The sequence below is a fragment of the Lepidochelys olivacea genome (genome assembly GCF_965140295.1).
Source record: "Lepidochelys olivacea isolate rLepOli2 genome assembly, chromosome: 14".
In the NCBI taxonomy this organism is placed as follows: Eukaryota; Metazoa; Chordata; order Testudines; family Cheloniidae; genus Lepidochelys; species Lepidochelys olivacea.
In genome coordinates this window covers 17026632-17048867 of record NC_140424.1, presented here as the reverse complement: position 1 = coordinate 17048867, position 22236 = coordinate 17026632, and the positions used below count along the sequence as shown (strand labels likewise).

General features: G+C 49.1%; 1 protein-coding gene across 2 annotated transcripts; it reads left to right on the top strand.

Annotated features, from left to right (window-relative positions):
* The first annotated feature begins 94 nt into the window (after window positions 1-94).
* On the top strand, window positions 95-20447 carry JMJD6 (jumonji domain containing 6, arginine demethylase and lysine hydroxylase). Of its 2 annotated transcripts, XM_084647076.1 has the most exons (8): window positions 95-357; window positions 3382-3770; window positions 5681-5967; window positions 7241-7376; window positions 8732-8870; window positions 10626-10745; window positions 16015-16142; window positions 17945-20447. In XM_084647076.1, the coding sequence occupies exons 1-8, from the start codon at window positions 229-231 to the stop codon at window positions 17979-17981; spliced, it is 1365 nt and encodes a 454-aa protein (XP_084503202.1). In that variant the 5' UTR covers window positions 95-228; the 3' UTR covers window positions 17982-20447. The 2 variants fall into 2 exon arrangements, with proteins under 2 accessions (XP_084503202.1, XP_084503203.1); XM_084647077.1 differs by lacking the exon at window positions 10626-10745.
* The last annotated feature ends 1789 nt before the right edge of the window (window positions 20448-22236 follow it).

The window sequence follows — 22236 nt, the reverse complement described above, 5'->3', positions numbered from 1 at the left end:
GAGGTAGCGGCAGGGGTGAAATTTCTCGAAGCCTCCAGGCCGCAGGTTTGGCGGAGTCCCGGGCGGCCCTGGGCCCTGGCCAGGAACGGAGCCGGCGACGGGGCCGGGATTCCCTAGCGGTGCCGGCGGCAGCAGCAGCGGGTCCTGGGGCCTGGAGCGGAGGAGGCGGCTGTCGGGGCCCGTCCGGGAGCGGAGGAGGCGGCGGGCCCCGGCCCCGGGTCGCCGAGCATGAACCACAAGAGCAAGAAGCGGATCCGGGAGGCGAAGCGCAGCGCCCGGCCCGAGCTGAAGGACTCGCTGGACTGGACCCGGCACAACTACTGCGAGACCTTCCCGCTGAGCCCGGCGGCCTGCACGGTGCGGACCGGGCTGGGGGGAGCCCGGGGGTCGGCTCCTGCCAGACCCGAGCCTGGGGAGGTGCACGTGGGGGCCGGCCGGGAGGGGGCGCCCAGTCCCAGAGCTGAGCTCCTCCAAAAGGGGGAGGGGGGGGCGGACGCCCAGTCCCAGAGCTGAGCTCCTCCAAAAGGGGGAGGGGGGGGCGGACGCCCAGTCCCAGAGCTGAGCTCCTCCAAAAGGGGGAGGGGGGGGCGGACGCCCAGTCCCAGAGCTGAGCTCCTCCAAAAGGGGGAGGGGGGGGGGCGGACGCCCAGTCCCAGAGCTGAGCTCCTCCAAAAGGGGGAGGGGGGGGGCGGACGCCCAGTCCCAGAGCTGAGCTCCTCCAAAAGGGGGAGGGGGGGGGGCGGACGCCCAGTCCCAGAGCTGAGCTCCTCCAAAAGGGGGAGGGGGGGGGGCGGACGCCCAGTCCCAGAGCTGAGCTCCTCCAAAAGGGGGAGGGGGGGGGCGGACGCCCAGTCCCAGAGCTGAGCTCCTCCAAAAGGGGGAGGGGGGGGGCGAACGCCCAGTCCCAGAGCTGAGCTCCTCCAAAAGGGGGAGGGGGGGGGGCGAACGCCCAGTCCCAGAGCTGAGCTCCTCCAAAAGGGGGAGGGGGGGGGCGGACGCCCAGTCCCAGAGCTGAGCTCCTCCAAAAGGGGGAGGGGGGGGGCGGACGCCCAGTCCCAGAGCTGAGCTCCTCCAAAATTGGGAGAGGGGGGGGCGGACGCCCAGTCCCAGAGCTGAGCTCCTCCAAAAGGGGGAGAGGGGGGGGCGGACGCCCAGTCCCAGAGCTGAGCTCCTCCAAAAGGGGGAGGGGGGGGGCGGACGCCCAGTCCCAGAGCTGAGCTCCTCCAAAAGGGGGAGGGGGGGGGGCGGACGCCCAGTCCCAGAGCTGAGCTCCTCCAAAAGGGGGAGGGGGGGGGCGGACGCCCAGTCCCAGAGCTGAGCTCCTCCAAAAGGGGGAGGGGGGGGCGGACGCCCAGTCCCAGAGCTGAGCTCTTCCAAAGCGGGGGGGGGGGGGGGGCTTTACGGTGCAGCCTGGCCCGGGGGTGTTGATTCCTTGGCAATGAGATCTCCAGGCTAAACTCGGATCTTGGGGTTAAGAGCCTAGGTCTCTGGTAAAGGAACGGTGGAGCGCCCGCCCCCCCCCCCCCCCAGATGCCCCAGGAAGAAGCACCTAGCAAGGGGCTTGGTGTGTCCCCAGAGCAACCATCCAAGGTGTGTGTGGGAACTCGCAAAGGGGAAGATGGGAGACCCCCCCCCGGTCCCCTTTAACTGCCCCACATATGAAGAGGAGTGGGGGAGGGGACAGGTGGCTCTGTGGTTCCCTAGAGCAGGGGTTCTCAAACTGGGAGTTGGGACCCCTCAGGGGGTTGTGAGGTTATTACATGGAGGGTCATGAGCTGTCAGCCTCTACCCCAAATCCCGCTTTGCCTCCAGCATTTATAATGGTGTTAAATATATAAAAAAGTGTTTTTAATATATAAGGTTGGGGGGGGGGGTCTCACTCAGCGGCTTGCTATGTGAAAGGGGTCACCGGTAAAAAAAAGTTTGAGAGCCACTGACCTGGAGGCAGGAGGTTGTACTGGGAGAGCAGCGCAGTGCTGTCGGACTGGTGGTCTAGTACCGTGAAGCCAGCAAATTATTCACAGCTAGAGGTACAGCTGGTACTTTGCAGGCAGCTAAGAAATTGCCAGTGCCTGGCCCAAAGAGCTTTAGTCTAAATTGGGCATCGTTCAAACTGTGGGAGAGCAGTGGACTGGCCAGATCATGGCAGAGGGTTGGCATGCATCGCGTTGCCTTCTTACAAGAAGTAGCTGCCTCCTTACTTGAGAGAGGGAGAGAGCGCCTCCTGCTGCTCTTCAGTGAGTGTGACTCCTAGAATTCAGGGGTGGAGCTCTCCCCTTCCCAGAAGCTCCTCAAGCACGTTTTTGATGCTGGAGTATGAGTGGGGGGAGGGGGCAGGAACTGTAGATAATGGGCAATATGTGGGCTTAAAGGAAAGGAAAATGCTTGGAAATGGAAAAAAGCTATTGTCATTTGGTTAACTGCCCTAGTGCTGCATGATTGTTGCTCCTACAATATTTAACTAGGTGACTTGAAAGGAGAGTCTGGGAGATGCATAGAAACGTCTGAGGAAGACAGGATGGGGGAATTGGAGGATGAATAATAAAAAACAAAATAATAAAAACAGGATTGTTGACAAGGGACCTGGGAAAACCTGTTTTCTATAGTGGTGTGTATTTTTACTTAACGCAGGCATGCCTACTGAATTCAAAGGTAGCTTCTAAATCCCTTCCCCATGGTATCAGGGGGAGGAAAAAATAAATTCTCACATCACAAATAGCAGAGTAAAATGCTGTGCAAGGGGAACTGTTTGCCAGGCTGCAGGCTGTGGATTTCCTTACCTCTAGTGCATCTTGCATCACCTCTACAGTGAAGAGCATTAAGCAAAATTTAAATATGCTCATATATCTTGTGATAGTGATGTGTGTAGGAGCAGGGACAGAGGCTTATTACATTTGGGAGCTGACAGTGCAGTATTGTGCAGGCGAAGCCTAAAATGGCATGCAGTCTGTGTAATGTCTCCATATCCTCTAGATTTGAATGCAAGTGTATCCTCTAGATTTGCCCATGTAAGTGTAGGCCAGACCTAAGTTGCATCTGGTAAATTTACAAGTTAGATTGACATAGTTACAGCACTCAGGGGTGTGACGAATTCACATCTCAGAGTGCTGTAGCTATGCCAACTTAACCTCTGTGAAGATGCAACTAGGTCAATGGAAGAATGCTTCCATCAACCTAGCTACTGCTGCTTGGGGTGTTGGACTACCTACAGCAATGGAAAAAACCTGTTCTGTCACTGTAGGAAGTGTTTACACTATGGTACTACAGCTATAGTGTAGAAATAATTTTAGGCACCGACCTTTAGAAACTTGGCCTGTGGTGATGAAGACAGTTTGTGGTGCATTGCAGTTCTTTTTTCCCAACTGTTCTCTGATTTTACAGGATAATGTGGAAAGGGCAGATGCACTCCACTTATCGGTGGAAGAATTTGTTGAGCGGTATGAAAAGCCTTATAAGCCTGTAGTCCTGTTGAATGCTCAGATGGGCTGGTCTGCCCAAGAGAAGTGGACTCTAGAACGCCTGAAACGCAAGTACAGGAACCAGAAGTTCAAGTGTGGTGAGGACAATGATGGGTACTCTGTGAAGATGAAGATGAAATATTACATAGAGTATATGGAGAACACACGTGATGACAGCCCCCTTTACATCTTCGACAGCAGCTACGGAGAGCACCCTAAGCGTAGGAAACTTCTGGAAGACTACAAAGTGCCCACGTTCTTCACTGATGATCTATTCCAATATGCAGGAGAGAAGCGCAGACCACCTTATAGGTACAGTATCCATGGGGTGGCGATGAGATGGGGATTCCAGTTTCTTCTGTCAGTTGCTCATGAGCAAACTAAATTTACTTTGATTATAAATATCTCAAGATTATCATGCAAATACAGAACAGAGAGGAGAAAACTCAGAATAAGGACTCCTGAGTTCTGTTAAGAGCTCTTGGTACAGACTTGCTTTGTGACTTTAGACAAGTTGCTCTGTGCCTCAGTTTCCTCATCTGTAAAATGAAAATAATGCCTACCCCAGAGCCATGTTGTGTGGCTATAAAGTGCCTTTGAATTTTCAAATTGTTACTGGGGTCAAGTTTACTATTAGTCTTCAATGAGACTTTGGTTGTGCTTAAGCCCAGACCTGCTAAAGCAAGCAGTATTTTAGGTCATGTCTAGATTAGGGCTAAAACTCTACAGCAACAGTGCTGTTGTAGCTCTTCAATGTAGACAGTATCTGTCTGCAGAGGTAATCCACCCTCCCCTGAGAGGCAGTAGGTAGGTTGATGGAAGAATTCTTCCATCAATCTAATGCTGTCTACACCAGGGGTTCGGTCAGCATAACTGTGTCTCAGGGTTGGGGATGTAAGTTTCCAATGTAGACCAGTCCTAGGAAGGTGTCAGGTTTAGGTTAGACTTAGCTAGTTCATGTTAGCTCCATATTTCATATAAGCTCTGCCTCTGAAAAGTCAATGGGCTTCTACACTAGAGTTTTTACCTTAACTGTCTATCAATTAACTGTAATTGTCTCAAAGTAGCAAAGTCTTTCCGAAAGCTGATTTAGATGCTCCACACACATTTGGACTGGCCTGCAGTACAAAGTTAACATCGATCCAACTATGTAGCTCAGAGATGTGAACAATTCTTGTGTGGGGCTTTTTGCCATTTCCAGCACTGTCATCTGGTGAGCTGTAGCTCATGAAAGCTTATGCTCAAATAAATTTGTTAGTCTCTAAGGTGCCGCAAGTACTCCTTTTCTTTTTGCTAGTCATAATTGATGATCTCAAAGCATCTTATTGAAATAGTCCTCACAATTCCCTTGTTTGAGTGCTGAATTCATAATCTCTCTTCTGCCCACACAGGAAGTAGAAACCTGCATTTATTTCCTTCTCTTGTGGACATCTAGTAATGATTAACCACACTTAAGATATCAGTATCTAGTATGATAACATTCTTATGTACATTTTCATATACTGTCCCAGACCAATTGAGATCACTAAGGATGGGTGTAACTTTAAACCTTCGAAGCAGTAGTTCTCTGCATGGAGAAAAATGACTTGCACACTTGCATATCTTCCCAATGAGGCTATTGGGGAATTAACTATGACCAGGTAAATGATGCAGTAGTGAATAGAAAGTCAAAAGTGAACAGTATGTGGGTGATGGGAGCTGTCTTAACTTCATCTTCTTATCCCTTACCTGAAGATGGTTTTTTTTTGTTCCTCATTGGAACAAGAATTGTAGAACAATACATCTATAGATGCTACTCACAACCAAGAAAAAGCTTAGAAAAACACAATTACCATTTTATACACCAGGTGGTTTATGCCCTTAAAATAGATATAATCCTAATCTACTGAGAAACAGTTTCTGGTTTCTAAACTATTTTTATTGTAATATAAACAAACCCTTGCTCCAAGAAACTAAGAAAACAATTGCCATTATTTGTATAGGTCCTAGGCAAAAAATGTTATGCACCTTTTGCTGCAGTATTAAACTAACAATCCCTATAGTCAATGCTTTGCTGCAAACTCTGCTTCGGGTGCACAAAGAAATATATAGAGAGCCATGTTAATTTCAGGCTGTGGTAGAAATGGAAGGGAAACATGCTTGCTTAATGGAAAGGAAAGTTCATAGAAGAAAGTAATTATCTCTTGTAATGCACCTGGATGTTTTTTTTCCCCCATGTGCAGATGGTTTGTAATGGGCCCACCTCGGTCAGGAACAGGAATTCATATTGACCCTCTGGGAACCAGTGCTTGGAATGCCTTAGTCCACGGACATAAGCGTTGGTGCCTCTTCCCTACCAGCACTCCCAGAGAGTTGATCAAAGTGACGCGGGAAGAAGGAGGGAACCAGCAGGATGAGGCGATCACTTGGTTCAGTATCATATACCCTAGGACACAGCTCCCCACCTGGCCCGCTGAATTCAAACCTCTGGAAATTGTGCAAAAACCAGGCGAGACCGTCTTTGTGCCAGGTATGTGTGGCTGTCTCCAATGGAAATTTGTAGTAGTATGGGAGAACACATATTTAGATGTATCCTTGTTGAAAAAGTATACACACTTGTCCTCCATTTTCCAAAACTGTACATTGTTTCAAACCATTTTTGTGTTGCTCTTTGAATATCCAAAACATAAATGCGAAGTATGTTCCCCTGTTACAGGGGACTGATGGCATAACAAGCAGGACATGAGACACACAACATGCAGTGTGTTTGGGAAAGTGATCCTGAACTAAACTATACAGTGAGGAAGTAATCAAAGCATGAAAGAATAGAGGCCTTTGAAGACAAATAACTTTCTCTTATTCTCTGTTTTCTTGGGGTTACTGACAGTGTAACAAATGACAGGGGGTGTGAGGAAAGAGTTGTGGAAAGATGCAGACAGATCCCATCCATCTTAGTTTTTCCACAACTTTAATTTCAAATGAAAGATTATGCCGTAGCTTCTAAAAGTGTCTCTATTAAAAGGGCATAGCATTTCTATTAATACTGCACTGAGTCAAAGGATTACAGCTTTCCAATAGGGGCTTATGTACAGGGGGAAATTCTGGAATAAGAGAGCTAGGTAAAAAGCCTGCAGGCAGTCTTCTGTATTTGGTCGTCATATGGGGAAGATGTCGGAGTGTGAGTGAAGGGACCCCCTAGTATGAAGGTTTGACAATCAGGGTTCAGAAACTCAAAAGAAGAACCGAAGGTTTAAATCCCTAAAATGAGCGGTTGAACCAACTGATTGTATACTGTATTATTGTACTATAAAAGTATGTCAGTACAGCCTTTTATGGAGGCTTATAGTGTTCTGAACTTGATTGTCATGAGATGTGTACAACTGTGGTTATGACTTTATAATATACACACAAATTCATAACCACAGAAAGGTCTTAATATACATACAACCCCACCTCTTAATATGGGCTCCATTAGCTATTGTTGATTCTAGCTGCAGAGGAAGGATATTTCAGTGGTTAGGGCCCTTGCCTGGGACTTGGGAGAATCAAGTTCAGTTCCCTGCTTTGCCACAGACATCATGTGTGACTTTAGGTAAGCCACTTAGTCTCTTGGTGCATCAGTTTTCCATCTGTAAAATAACAGCACTGGGGTGTTGAGGGAAAATGTGTTAAAGGCTGCGAGGTGCTCAGATACTGTGGCGATAGGGGCCATATTAAGTATCTTAGATAGATGTATCTACAGTACTTTAGGTAAACGATATAAAAAGTGTATTTAAAAGTTGCTCTTGCATTGCATTTTGTAGGTGGCTGGTGGCACGTAGTTCTCAATCTCGATACAACCATTGCCATCACACAGAACTTTGCCAGCTGTACCAACTTCCCTGTGGTATGGCACAAGACAGTAAGAGGGAGGCCGAAATTATCAAGGAAGTGGTACAGGTAACGGTGCAGTAAATTCTGTTCCTATTTCTGATTTCCAGGTAGTTGAAGGGATAGTCCAAACACTTCTTTCAAAGCGAGACATGCAGCTGGAATAACACTAACAGTAAATACTCACATGTGACTTTCTTGGGGGAAAAACACATTGTGTCATTTTAAAGACATGTTTTCTAAACTATGGCCTGCTTTTTAGAGCAACTTTTCTTGGCTCCCTCCCCTATGAGTTGGTAGCTTAGCCTTGCTGTTTGGGGAAGGATCTGATCTGGATTTCACCTCTCATGGAGCTGACTTGATGCGTTCAAGTGATATGCATGAAACTCAGACGATGCAATCTGAAAATTCTTTGCCAAGCATGATAAAATGTAGAGGCAGTAGGTTGGTAAACTAATGCCCTAAGTCAGGGATTCCCAAAGTGTGGTTCATGTTCCACGGGTGCTGCATGTGTTTGATGTTCCATCAGTTACTTCACGGTTTTTTTAAGAAGGTGGTACGTGATCCAATGTACTGGGAGTTGCTGCCCTAAGCATTTAAGGGGAATGTAGTACTGGTGAAAGGATTTACGTTAGCGGGCGTAGAGATGGGAGTTCTGTTGTTTGCCTTGAAGATTGAAGTCTGCTATCCCCTGGAAGGGATGCATCTTTTCCCCTGATCTGAAGAGATTACTACTATGGTGAGAGTATCTTCTTCTCCCTTTCCATTCACTCTCTGGCTCTGCAGAGACCACCACCAATGAGGCTAATTGTGATGTGGTTCTTGTGACATGGACGCTGCTCTAGTGGGAGGAGCTGAGATTCTGCTAACTAGCCATCAGGTAGCAACAACTTTAGATCACTGTTGAGGTGACTCATGTTTATCCATTTAATCTAGAAGTGAAAGGTTTCATATGTCTTACTGATCTCTAGAGCTGTCTAGTGGCCCGAGCTAGCATCTTATGGAAACCTTTAAATTAAAGGTATTTTTCTCACCCAGTAACCTCTGAATATAAGCACAGTTTACTTCTAACTACTTTAAGAATAATTTTAAAAAAGCAACTCCGTTACCACTGCTAATTCTATCCTCCCTTCTGGAGGACCTTATTGATATCAAAACCTTGTTAATGTCCTCTACTCTGATATTCTGTGTTAGAATATTAAATTGAGGTAAAATAACTATGGAAACTATATAAAAAGCCATCAAAGCTAGAGTGCAGGAAGTTGCACAATGTTAGGTGATGCACCTTACTAGCGAATCATTGTCTGTTGCTTTTTTACTAATGTGGCAATGGACAGATTTTGTGGAGTATGCTAGTGTAAATTAAAACATTCTTTTGTTTCTCATTATGTGTTCTAAATGCGAATCATGGTGGTTGTGTTTAGGATCCTAAAACAAGAGCATCCTGAGCTGGCAGTGTTGGCTGATTCAGTTGATCTACAAGAATCAACAGGTATTGCTTCTGATAGTTCCAGTGATTCCTCCAGTTCCTCCAGCTCCAGCTCCTCAGACTCTGATTCAGAGGTAAGGATTTGCCACTGCAAATGACCCTTAGCCTATGACTACGCTACCCTTTTCAACCAGTTGCCACGGAGTGTGGGGGAGTCTGGGCCCTGCACCCCTGTTCCTGGGATTCACCGTGACTCTCAGCCAGCCAGTAAAGCGGAAGGTTTGTTGGACAATAGGAACACAGTCTAAAACACAGCTCGTGGGTACAACCAGGACCCCTCAGTCAAGTCCTTCTGGGGGGCAGGGAGCTTAGACCCCAGCCCTGGGGTTCCCTGCGTTCCACCACCCAGCACCAAACTGAAACCAACACCACCCCACCCCCACCCCGCGCGCGCGCAGCAGGCTCTCTCCTGCAGCCTTTGTCCAGTTTCCCGAGCAGAGGTGTTGCTTCCCCCTCCTGGCTCAGGTTATAGGCTCTCAGGTCTCCCATCCCCAGTGAAACTCTCCTGCCACATTCGCAGGTCAACACTCCATCCTTCCTGCTACGTCACATCTCTCCCCTCTTCGAGACTGAACTGAGCGGGGTCACTCTGACCAGTGACCTGGGGAAGTTCAGGGCCCCCTCTCTGGGACAACGCATCTGCTATCATGTTGGCACTTCCCTTCACATGGACCATGTCCATGTCATAATCCTGCAGGAGCAGGCTCCACCTCAGGAGTTCGGCGTTGGCTCCTTTCATCTGGTGCAGCCAGGTCAGGGGAGCGTGGTCGATGTACACGGTGAAGTGTTGCCCAAAGAGATATGGCTCTAGTTTCTTGAGGCCCACACCATGTCCAAGCATTCCTTCTCCATGGCCGCGTAGTGTTGCTCCCAGGGTAGCAACTTCTTGCTCAGGTACACGATGGGGTGTCTCTTCCCCCTTTTCATCCTCCTGCATTAACACCGCCCCCAGTCCCGTGTCTGAGGTGTCAGTGAACGCCATAAAGGGCTTGTCAAAGTCTGGGTTTGCCAGAACTGGGCCACTGACTAGAGCCTCCTTCAGCGCCCAGAAAGCCTCCTGGCACTGCTCAGTCCACACCACCTTGTCTGGCTTCCCCTTCTTGCACAGCTCGGTGATGGGGGTGGCTATGGTGCTAAAGCAGGGCACAAACCTTCGATAGTATCCTGCCAACCCAATAAAGGCTTGGGACCTGCTTTTTGGTGTGGGGAGCGGGCGAGTCTCTGATCACCTCCACCTTAGCTGGTTCCAGCATTAGGTGGCCGCTACCCACCCGATGGCCCAGGTAAGATACTTCAGCCATCCCCACCTTGCACTTCTCAGCTTTTATGATCAGCCCAGCCTCCTGGAGTTGGTCCAGCACTTGTCTAACCTGGGACACATGGTGCTCCCAGGTCTGGCTAAAGACACAGATGTCATCAATATATGCCACAGCAAAACTCTCCATCCCCTTCAGTAGCTGATCCACCAGGCGCTGGAAGGTGGCCGGCGCTCCCTTGAGGCCGAAAGGCAGGGTCAGGAACTCATAGAGCCCCAGAGGGGTGATAAAGGCTGATTTCAGCCGGGTATCTGCATCCAGCGGCACTTGCCAGTATCCCTTTGTAAGATCCATGGTGGTAAGGTATCGAGCTCCTCCCAATTTGTCTAGGAGCTCGTCAGGCCTGGACATGGGGTAGGCATCAGATACAGTGATGGCATTGAGCTTCCGATAGTCCACACAGAACCAGATCAACCTGTCCTTTTTGGGGACCAGCACCACTGGCGAGGCCCAAGGGCTGGCAGATGGCTGGATCACCCCCAAAGCCAGCATGTCCCTGACCTCTCTTTCCAGGTCCTGAGCAGTTTTCCCTGTGACTCGGAAGGGGGAGCATCTTATCGGCGGGTGCGATCCTGTCTGCACCTGGTGGACCGTCAGATTAGTGCGTCCAGGCTGGTTGGAAAACAGCTGTCGGTACGGATGCAGCACCCCCCTGATCTCAGCTTGCTGGGCAGGAGTTAGTTGATCCGAGAGAGGAATTGTTTCCAGCGGTGAACCAGCTCTGGTCCCAGGAAATAGATCTACTAACGGGTCATCACCCTGCTCCTCCCAATGTCCGCACACGGCCAAAACCACATTCCCCCTGGGATAATATGTGTACCCAGTTAGACAGCTCCACCACATAGTTTACCTCATTTAGCTGCTTGATAACCTTGAAAGGGCCTTCCCAGGCGGCCTGTAGTTTATTCTTTCTCACAGGGATGAGAACCATCACCTGATCCCCGGTGGCGTAGGCACGGGCCGGTGGCGTAGGCACGGGCCCATGCCGTGCAGTCATACCACCTGCTGCTTCTGGGCTCTGGCCAGATTCTCCCTGGCCAGGCCCATGAGTTCAGCAAGTCTCTCTCGGAAGATCAGGACGTACTCTACCACTGACTCTCCATTGGGAGTGGTCTTCCCCTCCCATTCGTCTCTCATCAGGTCCAGGGGGCCCCTTACCCTCCTTCCATATAACAGTTTGAAAGGCGAAAATCCGATAGACTCCTGGGGTACCTCCCTGAACGCGAACAGCAGGTGAGGTAAGTACTTGTCCCAATCCTGCGGGTGCTGGTTCATAAAGGTTTTCAACATCATCTTTAGCGTCCCATTGAACCTCTCCACCAGCCCATTGGACTGGGGGTGATAAGCTGAGGCCCAGTTGTGCCAGACCCCACATTTCTCCCACAAGCACTGGAGCACGGCCGACATGAAGTTGGATCCTTGGTCTGTCAAGACTTCCTTGGGGAACCCCACTCGGCTGAAAATGGTCAGGAGCGCATCTGCCACGGTGTCTGCTTCAATGGAAGCTAAGGGCACTGCCTCGGGGTAGCGGGTGGCAAAATCTACCACCACCAGAATGTATTTCTTCCCCGACCGGGTCGTCTTGCTGAGAGGTTCCACTGTGTCCATGGCCACCTTCTGGAAAAGCTCCTCTATGATGGGCAAAGGTCTCAAAGGCGCTTTCCCCTTGTCCCAGGCCTTCCCCACCCTCTGACAGGGGTCGCAGGATCGGCAATACTGTCGGACAGTGGTAAAGACCCCAGGCCAGTAAAAGTTCTGTAGCAACCTCTGCCGGGTGCGCTGGATTCCCTGGTGCCCTGAGAGGGGGATGTCATGGGCCAGGTACAGTAGCTTGCGGCGATACTTCTGGGGGACCACCAGCTGCCTCCTGATCCCACAGGACTCCACTTCCCCTGGGGGAGCCCATTCTCAGTACAGGAACCTCTCCTGGCAACCTCTCCTCATGGTCCATACCACAATGAGGTCGGCCAGGTCCCTGAGCTTCCGCAAGGAGGGATCTTTCTGCACCTCGGCCTGGAACTCAGCGGCTGGGGAACGGATGGGGACCGGTTCCCTCTCGCTGGCCAGGTCTGAGGCTATAGCCTCTCTGAGCCATGCCCCTCTGTGCTTCCTCCCCATTAGTGTAGGGTCCTGCGCCTCCGGTGTGGTACCCTCCCCAAGGTCGGGCCGCAGTGCCCCTCGCCAGCTCTCACTACAGATCACAACCAGGGCATTCTGGGGGTTGCTTGGCCAGTCCTCTAGGTCCCTCCCCCCATCAAAACCTCAGTGGGCAAATGGTGGTGCACCGCCACGTCCTTGGGGCCCTCCTTGGCCCCGCATTTCAGGTGTACCCTTGCCATGGGCACCTTGAATGGGGTCCCGCCCACCCCTGTCAGGGTCAGGTAGGTATTGGGCACCACTCGATCTGGGGCCACCACCTCAGGCCAGGCCATTGCCAGTATCCATTGACCTTCCTCCCATCCACCTCCAGGGGAACAAGGCCCTCTCTCCAGAGGGACAGCCCCTCGCCCACCCTGTAAACTGGGAACCCTGAGTCCAGAGCATCCAGCACTCTGGAGGAGCTGGCCTGGGGTACTCTTCCCTCCTGAGCAGGTGGAAGCTGGCAGCCCCCCTTGCCTGGGCCATCTGCCCCTCGTCCAGCTGGGTCCCTACCCAGTTAACCCTGTGTAGGTTGGGTCTGCTCAGTCTGTCCCTGAGCCTGGAGCACTGGGTCCATACGTTGGCCACAGTGATAGCAGCTCATGTCACGTTGGTCCCCTCGAGCAGGTCGGATGGTCCTGACGCCATGCATTCCCCTTGGGAGGGGGTTCTCCATGTTTCCCCACTGGGAGGTCCCATGGTGACTCTCTCTCTACATTGTGGGGGGCCTGTTCTTTTGGGACTCCTCCCTGCTACCCCCGACCGACTGTTCACAAACTCGTCGGCCAGCTGCCCTGCATGCTGTGGGTTCTCTAGCTTTTTGTCCACCAACCATAGCCTCAGGTCGGAAGGGCACTGTTCATATGTACAGTTAGGTCAAGCAGGTCCCCTTTAGCTTGGGCCCCAGCTGTCCACTTGCGGACATATCCCTGCATTCGGTTGACCAGTTGTAGGTATGTGACCTCAGGCGTTTTACACTGACTCCGGAACCTTTTCCAGTAAATCTCGGGGGTCAGCCCAAACTCACAGAGCAGGGCCTTTTTGAACAGTTCGTAGTCCCCTGCATCTTCCCCTTTCATTTGGCTGTACACCTCCACGGATTTGGGGCCCAGTAAGGGGGTGAAAAACTGGAGTCTGTCTGCAGGGTCAACCCTGTGCATCTAGCAGGCATTGTCAAAGGCCGTCAGGAAGCTATCTATGTCCTCCCGCTCCTTACGCTGGGCCAGGAAGCACTTATTAAAGCTCCTTGCAGTCTTGGGTCCCCCCTCACTCACCTCAGCCGGGGCCCCACTACTCCTCAGTCTGGCCAGCTCCAGCTCATGCTGTCTCTGCTTCTCTTCATGCTGCCTCTGTTTCTCCTTCTCCTCCCGCTCCTGCTGACGCTGCTTTTCATGATCCTCCAGCTCCCTCATTTTCATCTCCCTCTCCCATTCCAGTCGCCTCTGCTCCAGGGATGAGGAGCTCCGCCGGGAGGATCCCCTGCTGGCTGCTGGGGTGAGGGTGCCCTCAGTATTCACTGGGCTTCCCATAACCCCTCCCCTAGGCATAGGTAGGAAGGGTCTCGGGAGGTCCTCGGCAGCAGTCTGACCCCTCTCAGCCTGGTCAGGCCCCAGGGCCCACGCTGCATCCACCGGGCGGCTTCCCTCAGGGACAAGGATTGAGTCATCCAAGTGATCCTTCTCCTCCAACTGGGCAATCAGCTGTTCCTTGGTGGACCTCCCAATGTGCAGCCCCCTCTGCCTGCACAGCTCCACCAGGTCACTCTTAAGGCGTTTAGCATACATCTCCCTGCTGGCCACTCGCAGGCCTGTGCAGCTTTCCACGGGTTCCAGGAAGAACTCGTAGGGTGCCAGTCCTTCTTGAGGTCACCATCTCTTTGCCAGGGTCAAGCTGCAGACTCCTCCACCCCTGGGACCGCTCGCTGCAATCCACCAGGGGACCCTGTTACTGCAAAAGTCCTTCTCTCTGGTCACACGCTCCCAGGGGTTAACCACCCCCTGAAACCGTCCCTCTCTGAATCTTCAGCATGCCTGGTCCCCGTCAATCCCCCTTCGTTTTACTCTTCCCCAGGCACTTACTGCAGGAAGCGCCATTCACGGGGTGCAGTACATCCCACTTCTGCCACCAGTTGTCACGGAGGGTGGGGGAGTCCGGGCCCTGCACCCCTGTTCCTGGGATTCACGGTGACTCTCAGCCAGCCGGTAAAGCGGAAGGTTTATTTGACAATAGGAACACAGGCTAAAACAAAGCTCATGGGTACAACCAGGACTCCTCAGTCAAGTCCTTCTGGAGGGGCAGGGAGCTTAGACCCCAGCCCTGGGGTTCCCTGCGTTCCAGCACCAAACTCAAACCAAACCAAACCCTCTCCTGCAGCCTTTGTCCAGTTTCCCGGGCAGAGGTGTTACCTCCCCCTCCTGGCTCAGGTTACAGGATCTCAGGTCTCCTATCCCCAGTGGATATCCCCTGCCATGTTCCCAGGTCAACACTCCCTCCTCCCTGCTGCATCACACCAGTTGTCGAAGGAGTCATGTCTGTTTCTTTTCTAAAAATACATACCATCTCCCTGACTCACAACTCTCAAGTGGGTTTGAAGATAACTGTTGAATAAATGTTAGACTCCAAAGTTAAATCCGAAATTGCAGAGGAAGCTAATAGTGTGCAAGTATAAAGCAAAGAACTGGACCAGTGGGGATCTTGGTGAAAGCTTTAGTCTTCTGTGAGGGGTGGTCCACTCCTCTTGCCAAAACAAACTTGGCTATGAGATGTTCCTGATTCTCGGGACCACAGACTCTTTATGCTTTTATGCTTAATGTACTTTGTGCTGCTGCTTTCACCATCTTCCAATGGCTTCACTGGCTTCCCATTTGTTTTGGCATCCAGCTCCTTGCAGATCATCTTCCTTGCTTTTAAGTTGCACAGATGTACTCCTAACTTCTTTGAGACCTTGTCACTCCCATGAATAGGGACTCGTGTAGGCCCTGCCACCTCTCTCCGGCCAGACAGTGTCACGTTCTGACACCTGGAAACATTCTTTTCATTTTCTCTCCCATCCTTCAAACTTTCTTCTTTTGCCACTCAGTAGCTATATCTATTAACTTACTCTTATTAAATGTCATAACTAATTCTCTCAGGTGTTCAGAGGAAACTGAATGAGAGATTCTCGTCCAAAAATCCTTACTGGGAGGGAGGGTGAGTTTGAGTTCCCACCAACCTTTACAGCCTTTGAGAAAATTTGACTAGTTTAGTACTTGCACAGCACCTTTCACCTGAGGTTCTTTATTGACTTTACAAATATGTATCTAGCCTTAAACAAACAAGTAAAACTATCCTTATTTTATAAATGGGGAACAAGGCCACAGATTTAGGGCCAAGATTTTTTTTTCAAATGTGACTAATGATTTTGGTTGCCCAACTTGAGAGACACCTTAAGTGACTTGACGTCTCAGAAAGTTCTGAGCACTCAGTCTGAAAATCAGGGGCTTTTGGGTGCCTGATTGGAATACCTGAAAATCTTACCCGAAGTGTATTGCAGTGAGTTGCAGGGCAAGGAACTGATCTGGAAGTCCTAGTTCTTAGTCCCTTACTCTAAACATGCTCTCGTGGACAGGAATTTTGATGCTTCAGGGAAGAATATGCACGATAACTTCTCTGGTGACTGTACTAGCACAGGTGTGGTTCGCTGTCAGATCTTCTGAGTAATAACTGAAGGTTTGTATTTCCCTATATCGATTAGTTCTGTCATTTTGTCTTTCTCTGTATTTAGTGTGATTCTGGCTCTGAGACCGAAGGGATGATGCATCGGCGGAAAAAGAGGAGGACTTGCAGCATGATGGGTAATGGTGACACTACCTCTCAAGATGACTGTGTGAGCAAAGAGCGCAGCTCCTCCAGGTGACCAGATGTGACAGCTCTTTCTTTTTTCCAAACAAAAGACATTTTAATGCAGAGATGGTAGGGTTAGGTTAGGCTGTTCCATCGTGCATGGGATGGGGGGGAGGATGAGGGGACTATCTAGATTGTGAAACAGCTTGCCACTGGTGATATCCTCTCTCCTCTCCCTCCTTCCCCAATTCTAATTACATTGGCCTGCTCCAAACAGGAACCTAAGATCTTCTCTTTAAAAAAGAAAGTACCAAGGAGAAATTTTACATTATTTAATAAACAGTTTTTTATAACTTTTTTCTAATCATTTTTTAATATAGAAGGAATGCTCCAATTGCTGGGGGTGGCCTTGGGAGTAGCGTGGCATTTTGTGGGGAAAGTGGAATGTCCGATTCTGTGCTACTGAGGAGCATAATTGTGTGGTAAATTGGTAAAGGGAGGAATAACCAGCGTAGAACAAGTCTTGATCACCTGATTGTCCAAACTGAAAAGCTTCAAGCAACTACCTACTTAGTTTTTCCTACTTCACTGTTGCCTGGACTACTTCAGTTCTGCGTACTATTCTGTTTTTGTAAGGATTAACAGATTATAAATTTCATTCTAAGGCCTTGTTGCTTTAACACTTTTAAAAAAAAGAAAGAAAGGGGAAAAAAAAAAAAGGAGCTGTGCCCCCAAGACTGAGATCTTAGCTGATTTGTGGAGGGGGACACTTTAAATAAATGACAACAGAATTCACTTGGTGTGAATTTATTGGGACATGGTCCTTTCTCCCATCCATGGACTCTAACGTAAGGAGGATCGGAAAGTGTTAGGCATTTGGGAGATATTTACTACTAAGAAGCTGTGGCAAAATGCTGGATTTAGAAACCATCCTGCTTCTGAGCAGTTGTCGCTGATTCCCTTGGGTAGAAGGTACAAGCTAACCACACTAAAGTGCTGCTTGTGCCAACCCTCTCACATTCATTTATGCATCCTCTAATTCATCACAGACCTTGGGTTGCTCTGAATCTGTCTTTTGGTTGTAATCTCTGTGATGAATTAACAGAAAGATGCACATAGTACTGACCCAGCTGAAGGAGCCTCGCTTCCGAGACGCAAGTGTAATGTGCCCGTGTAGGCCCCTGTCTGCTCATTTAGTGTATATATGGCTATCTAACTTTAAGGGATACAGCACTCAACTTCTCTAGTCTTTGAATAGAGTCAAAACACCAAACTATCCTTAAACGTTTAGAGTTAACTGAACAAGCATCTTATTTCCCAGCTGAGGTTCTAATCCCCTCTTATGATACTGTCCATTTCAGTTCTAGCAGCCAGTTCTGACTTCAGGCTGAGAATGAGCAGCAGAAGCTAATGAACACAGATCCTGGTTTCCTAATCTCTTAGAAATGCAAGCTATATTGCAGAGCTCCATCCTTTCTGCATTTTTTCAGCCTCCTGCGGTGAAAACATTCATTTTAATATTTGGTATATATTACAAAAGACTAATAAGTTAGCACCTTGTCCAAGAGCCCCTCTCTGTTTCCCAGATGTCTCTTCCAGGCCTTTCTGTGTTGCAGTTCATGATTTGCTTGTTACCTCTGCCAACTCCTTAGATGACATTGTAGTGCTGGCTGGGGTTTCTGCTGCAGTTGTGTTGAGGAATACCATCAATATAAGCAGAATTGTTTCTAAGCCTTGTCAAACACCTCGGCAGCTTTATTTTAAAAAAAAAAAAAATGTAGTCCTTTTCTTTGGCAGCATCCTGCTGTCTTGCATTGTGATACTGGAGGAAAGGTTATCGTCATGACAGGCAGTTGTACTTTTTTTGACAGGATTAGGGAATCTTGCGGAAGCCGCACTCACCCCTGAGAGATAACAAGAACCGTCTAGAGGCAGCTGCCACTCGAAGCTCCGTTAGCAGCCAGCTTTGTTCTACCCCTCTCAGCTCCTATCTACTCTTATGATCCTTCTCAAGTCTTCATTGCTACTTTGATCCAAACTCCTATCTTCCACCATGTGCTGACTAAAGATGACTCCTTGCTAACTATTGGGGAGAATTCCCAAGTCTAAATGACTGTGCAATGCTTAGTGCCCTTCTGTACCCCCAAAAAAGTGCACTATATGATCAGAAAATAACCCAGCTCTGGGCAAGGACATGCCATGTGTCTTACAGTTCATGAAGTTGGCAAGGAAAGCAGTCTGATACCTGTTTTAAAACCAGCAGCTACATCCAGAAACCTACCGTGCTTTGACGTTGTCATACATTTACATGTACTGCACGTGTTGAAACTAGGAGAGGATCTCAGCACCTTTGCTCTACACAAACATCCAGTGTATATTGTACCAGAGTGCTGGAAGGGAGACTAACTCTGTTATGTACTCTGAACACCGAGGTGACTTCAAATGACTAGAAATGGCTATCTGTGAGAAGCATCTTTTGTGGTCATATTAATCTGTGTACGCTCTGACTAAATCCAAATAGTCTAAGATGTGACACCTTAACCAGCAATGATCATACGTACTTCTGCTTGGTACCTGCCATATTAAGTATAAAAGAGATGAACTGGCACTTGGGTGTAGTATTGGGACTTGAGGGAACAAGAGATGAGTGGCTTCTTGTATAGTAGAAGCCACTGAAAGTCACCATCTATCAGCAGTTACCCATGAACCTTAGGTGTAGGGGGAAAACTACATAACTGAATTACAGACTTCATTCAGCCCCAGAAAGCAGCTGTCTCTTTGAGATCATGTGTTTAGGAGCTGAGCAGCACTTGCTCTGGAATCTGTAAAAGAGTACAGGAGGGGTGAGTATTTTGTCTTAAACATTTTAAAATAACACGTGATGCTTGGGTTCACACACCTGCAGTGGTATTGTGCCAAGATAAACTCTCATCCCCAAGCAATCTACTAGGATGGTTGATATTAATTTACCAGGGCCCGTGCGTTAAAGCTTTCCTATAGCCTGCTCCCAGCCAGAGGGAGGCTGTGCTTGTGGGGGAGCGGGAATAACATCTTTCGCTGATACAAAGAACACCGCACCCAAGAGCCAGCTACTTGGGCTGTTTCTCTTTGCACCCTCATTTCAGTTTTGCTGTTTGGGAGGGGGGAACTGAAAACAGAGGGGCAGTGCACTCTCTCTCATATAAGCTGCAATGCCTAGGCATTAGTGCAGAGGTCTTCAGTAATGGGGCACGCCCTCTGGGGGGGGGTGCAGTGGGGGCCCAGACCAACCCTCACAGGGGGTGTGGAGGGAGTGCTGCCCTGCTCCTGGTCTGTGCCTGGGGATCTCCTGGCTGCCAGCCCTGTGCCCGGGGATACGCTCCCAGACACAGCTGCTGGCCCCACATCCGGGGTCCTGGCTGCCCGCCCAGCAGTGGCTGAAGGGGGCATGAGGTAAAAAGTTTGGGAATCACTGCACTAGTGGCTGAATTAAAATGCAGATTGGCAACCTTAACTGTGAATTTTCTGTATACAGTGTATTAAGTAGATCTCCTGAATGTTGGTTTTTAACTTGTCCTTTACTATTTGTGTTCCCTCTCTCGTCTCAGGATATGACTCAGTCTGTTGTAAAAGCGAGCCCTACTTATTTTGGTTCATCAGCAGTACAGACCTTTGTTTCCAAGTCTCCTTTGTGCCAGTCACTTTTATGTAGCAGAGAAGTGGGAGGGAGTTTGGAGGTGTGAGGCAGGTGGCTCATCAGTGCATCCCTAAGCAGGGAATCCAAGGGGTGCATTTGTGGCAATGGAACACAAATACGCAGACTTCTCTTCAAAACTGCTGCAGTCTTTCCTGCAGGGGGACCCTTCCTTAAGGCTGCTTAGATCTAAAGACGGTTTTGTGTGAAAATATCCAGATTCCCTGGCCAAGGATGCCTGTAGTCTGCCTAGCTCAGGGGGTACATTGGCAGCTTGCCCAGAGCCTGCATGCTGCACATTATCTTCATAAAATGGAGCAGGCTGCAGCTGCTATCACTTAGAACAAGATAGGGGGCTGCGGTGGCTACAGGAGTAGAGTATCCCCCTCCTAATGGCAAGGGTTAACCTGGATTATAAAGCTCTCAGGGCTGCGGTTTCGGCCATTGCCTGGCTCTGAGGTGGCTAGCCGTTGCCTTCATCAGCATGGTTACAGCTGTGCCTCATCTTATTATTTTACTGTATGAAAGAAGTCTGGGCCTGAGCACTTGAAATCTGTTGTGGGGAAACTAACCTGCCTCCCACTGCCAAGAAAGCTGCTCCTTTTCTAGCAATAGCAGTCTGATGCTCCAGAGGGCAGAGCACTTCTCCATGCCTATGAACGTATCAGTGGTGTGACAATAAAGCTGTCGTTTAAAATGGACACAGTCTCCTCGTATTGAATGGTCTATAAGGTAACATTTGAAACTAGCAATAGGAAAGGTAATGTCAGCAACTGTAAGATGACTTCCACAAAGCCATCTCTTGCCTCACCTGAGAAGCAATGGCTCTGTTCAGGCAGTCTGGTACAAGGGCTGGGATTCTGAACTAGAGCTGCTCGAATGTTCTTCATCGGAACAGGTTGACTTTGCATAGAGGTATACTGGGTTTCATGAAAACTTTGTTGGGAAGTTTCCTCAAGTCTAGGGTGGAATTTTTACTCAAAACCAGAGAGACAGACCCAGAATAGCCAAGGCACTCACCTGAGATGCAGTAGACCCAGATTTAAATCCCTGCTATGCCTGATAATAGGGACTTAAACCTGGGTCTGCTACATCTCAGGTAAGTGCCCTAATCACATGCCTATAGCACCAGGCACTAATCTGCTGAATATTTTATGATTTATACAAAGTGGAATAGCTTCAGCAGCAGAGCGAAAGGGACTGACTAGCCTGCTGGAATGTGAACCTCAGCATTTTTTGTGAAACAGAATTCTTGTTTTCCAGCCAACCTTACTCAGGACTGCTGGGTTGTGTTCTTAGGTCCACCACTTTCATGCTGTGTGACTTTGGCCAAATAGCTTAACCTCTCTCTGTGTTTGGTGTCCTAGCTATAAAATGGCAATAATACATACCTTGCAGGGGCGTTGTGAGGCTACTTTGAATTAATGGTTGTAAAACACTTTGATTCTTCTGCAAAAGATGTTACAAATGACTGACTCTGGTTAAGCCCCTATTAAGCAGGCTAGACACTTCTTTCTAAACTGTCACTAGGTCCTCCCACTAACAAGTGCTACAGTCACAAAGGTTCAATGCTTCTGGGCACCTGCTCAGCGATAACTTCAAAAGTACCCAATTCAAAACCAATTCACCCTACGTGAACTGTGCCAAATGTAGGGGTAGGTTTCATTGAGCTCTGAGACGAAAATGTATTGGTGCCTAAACTTGCTGAATTAAGATCCCAGGTTTGCTACTGCATGTCAGCTTTGCTGTCCTCTCTTCTGAGATAGGGCACTGCTTTTCTAGCCCTGTTTAGGAGCTGGTCTGAATCAGTTGTATCCCAAGTTCACCTCTTCCCTTGTTACAGGTTAAAGGGACTGACTGGTGAAATCTTGTCAGAAATATAACTACAGTTCATAGGATGCATGTTTCTTTGAAGATACCTGCTCCATACACATAGGGCAGGGGGAGCCTGTGGCTTCATAGAAGCTAGTAGTGGCTTCCCTTCCTCCTTTCTCTAACTGTGGTCAGATTAATGCCAACTTCTTCTCCCAGCTGCTTACTAGAGAGATGTCCACCTCTGGTAAGATTAATCTAGAGGTCCTTTTCCTTTTGGGTGGCACTGTGAAACCTCTGTGCAAGCTGGACTCCCAGAGACAGTGCTGTGTGTTCTTCTTGGGAGGGGGGCAATGGAGCCTGCTGATTCATTCCACAGTTACAAGCCCTATCATTGCCACTAACTTCTCTTATCCGTCCTGCCGGGCAGAGCTGTGATGCTCTGAATTGTTTTGTCTGGATGATGATTGTGTTGCTTTTTATTTTAAATAAAATGATTATTTTGCATTACTCTATTTGTCAGTTATTATTTTTCATCTAGCGATCTGGAAAAACTACATATGTGTAGCAGGTGCCTTTGTCATCTGCCGTGCTATAGCAGCAGACAGATTAGTTACAGTAGTAGTTAAGAGGAGCCTCCATCATTGTAGCATGGGGGGGAAGTGTCAGTCTCATTGT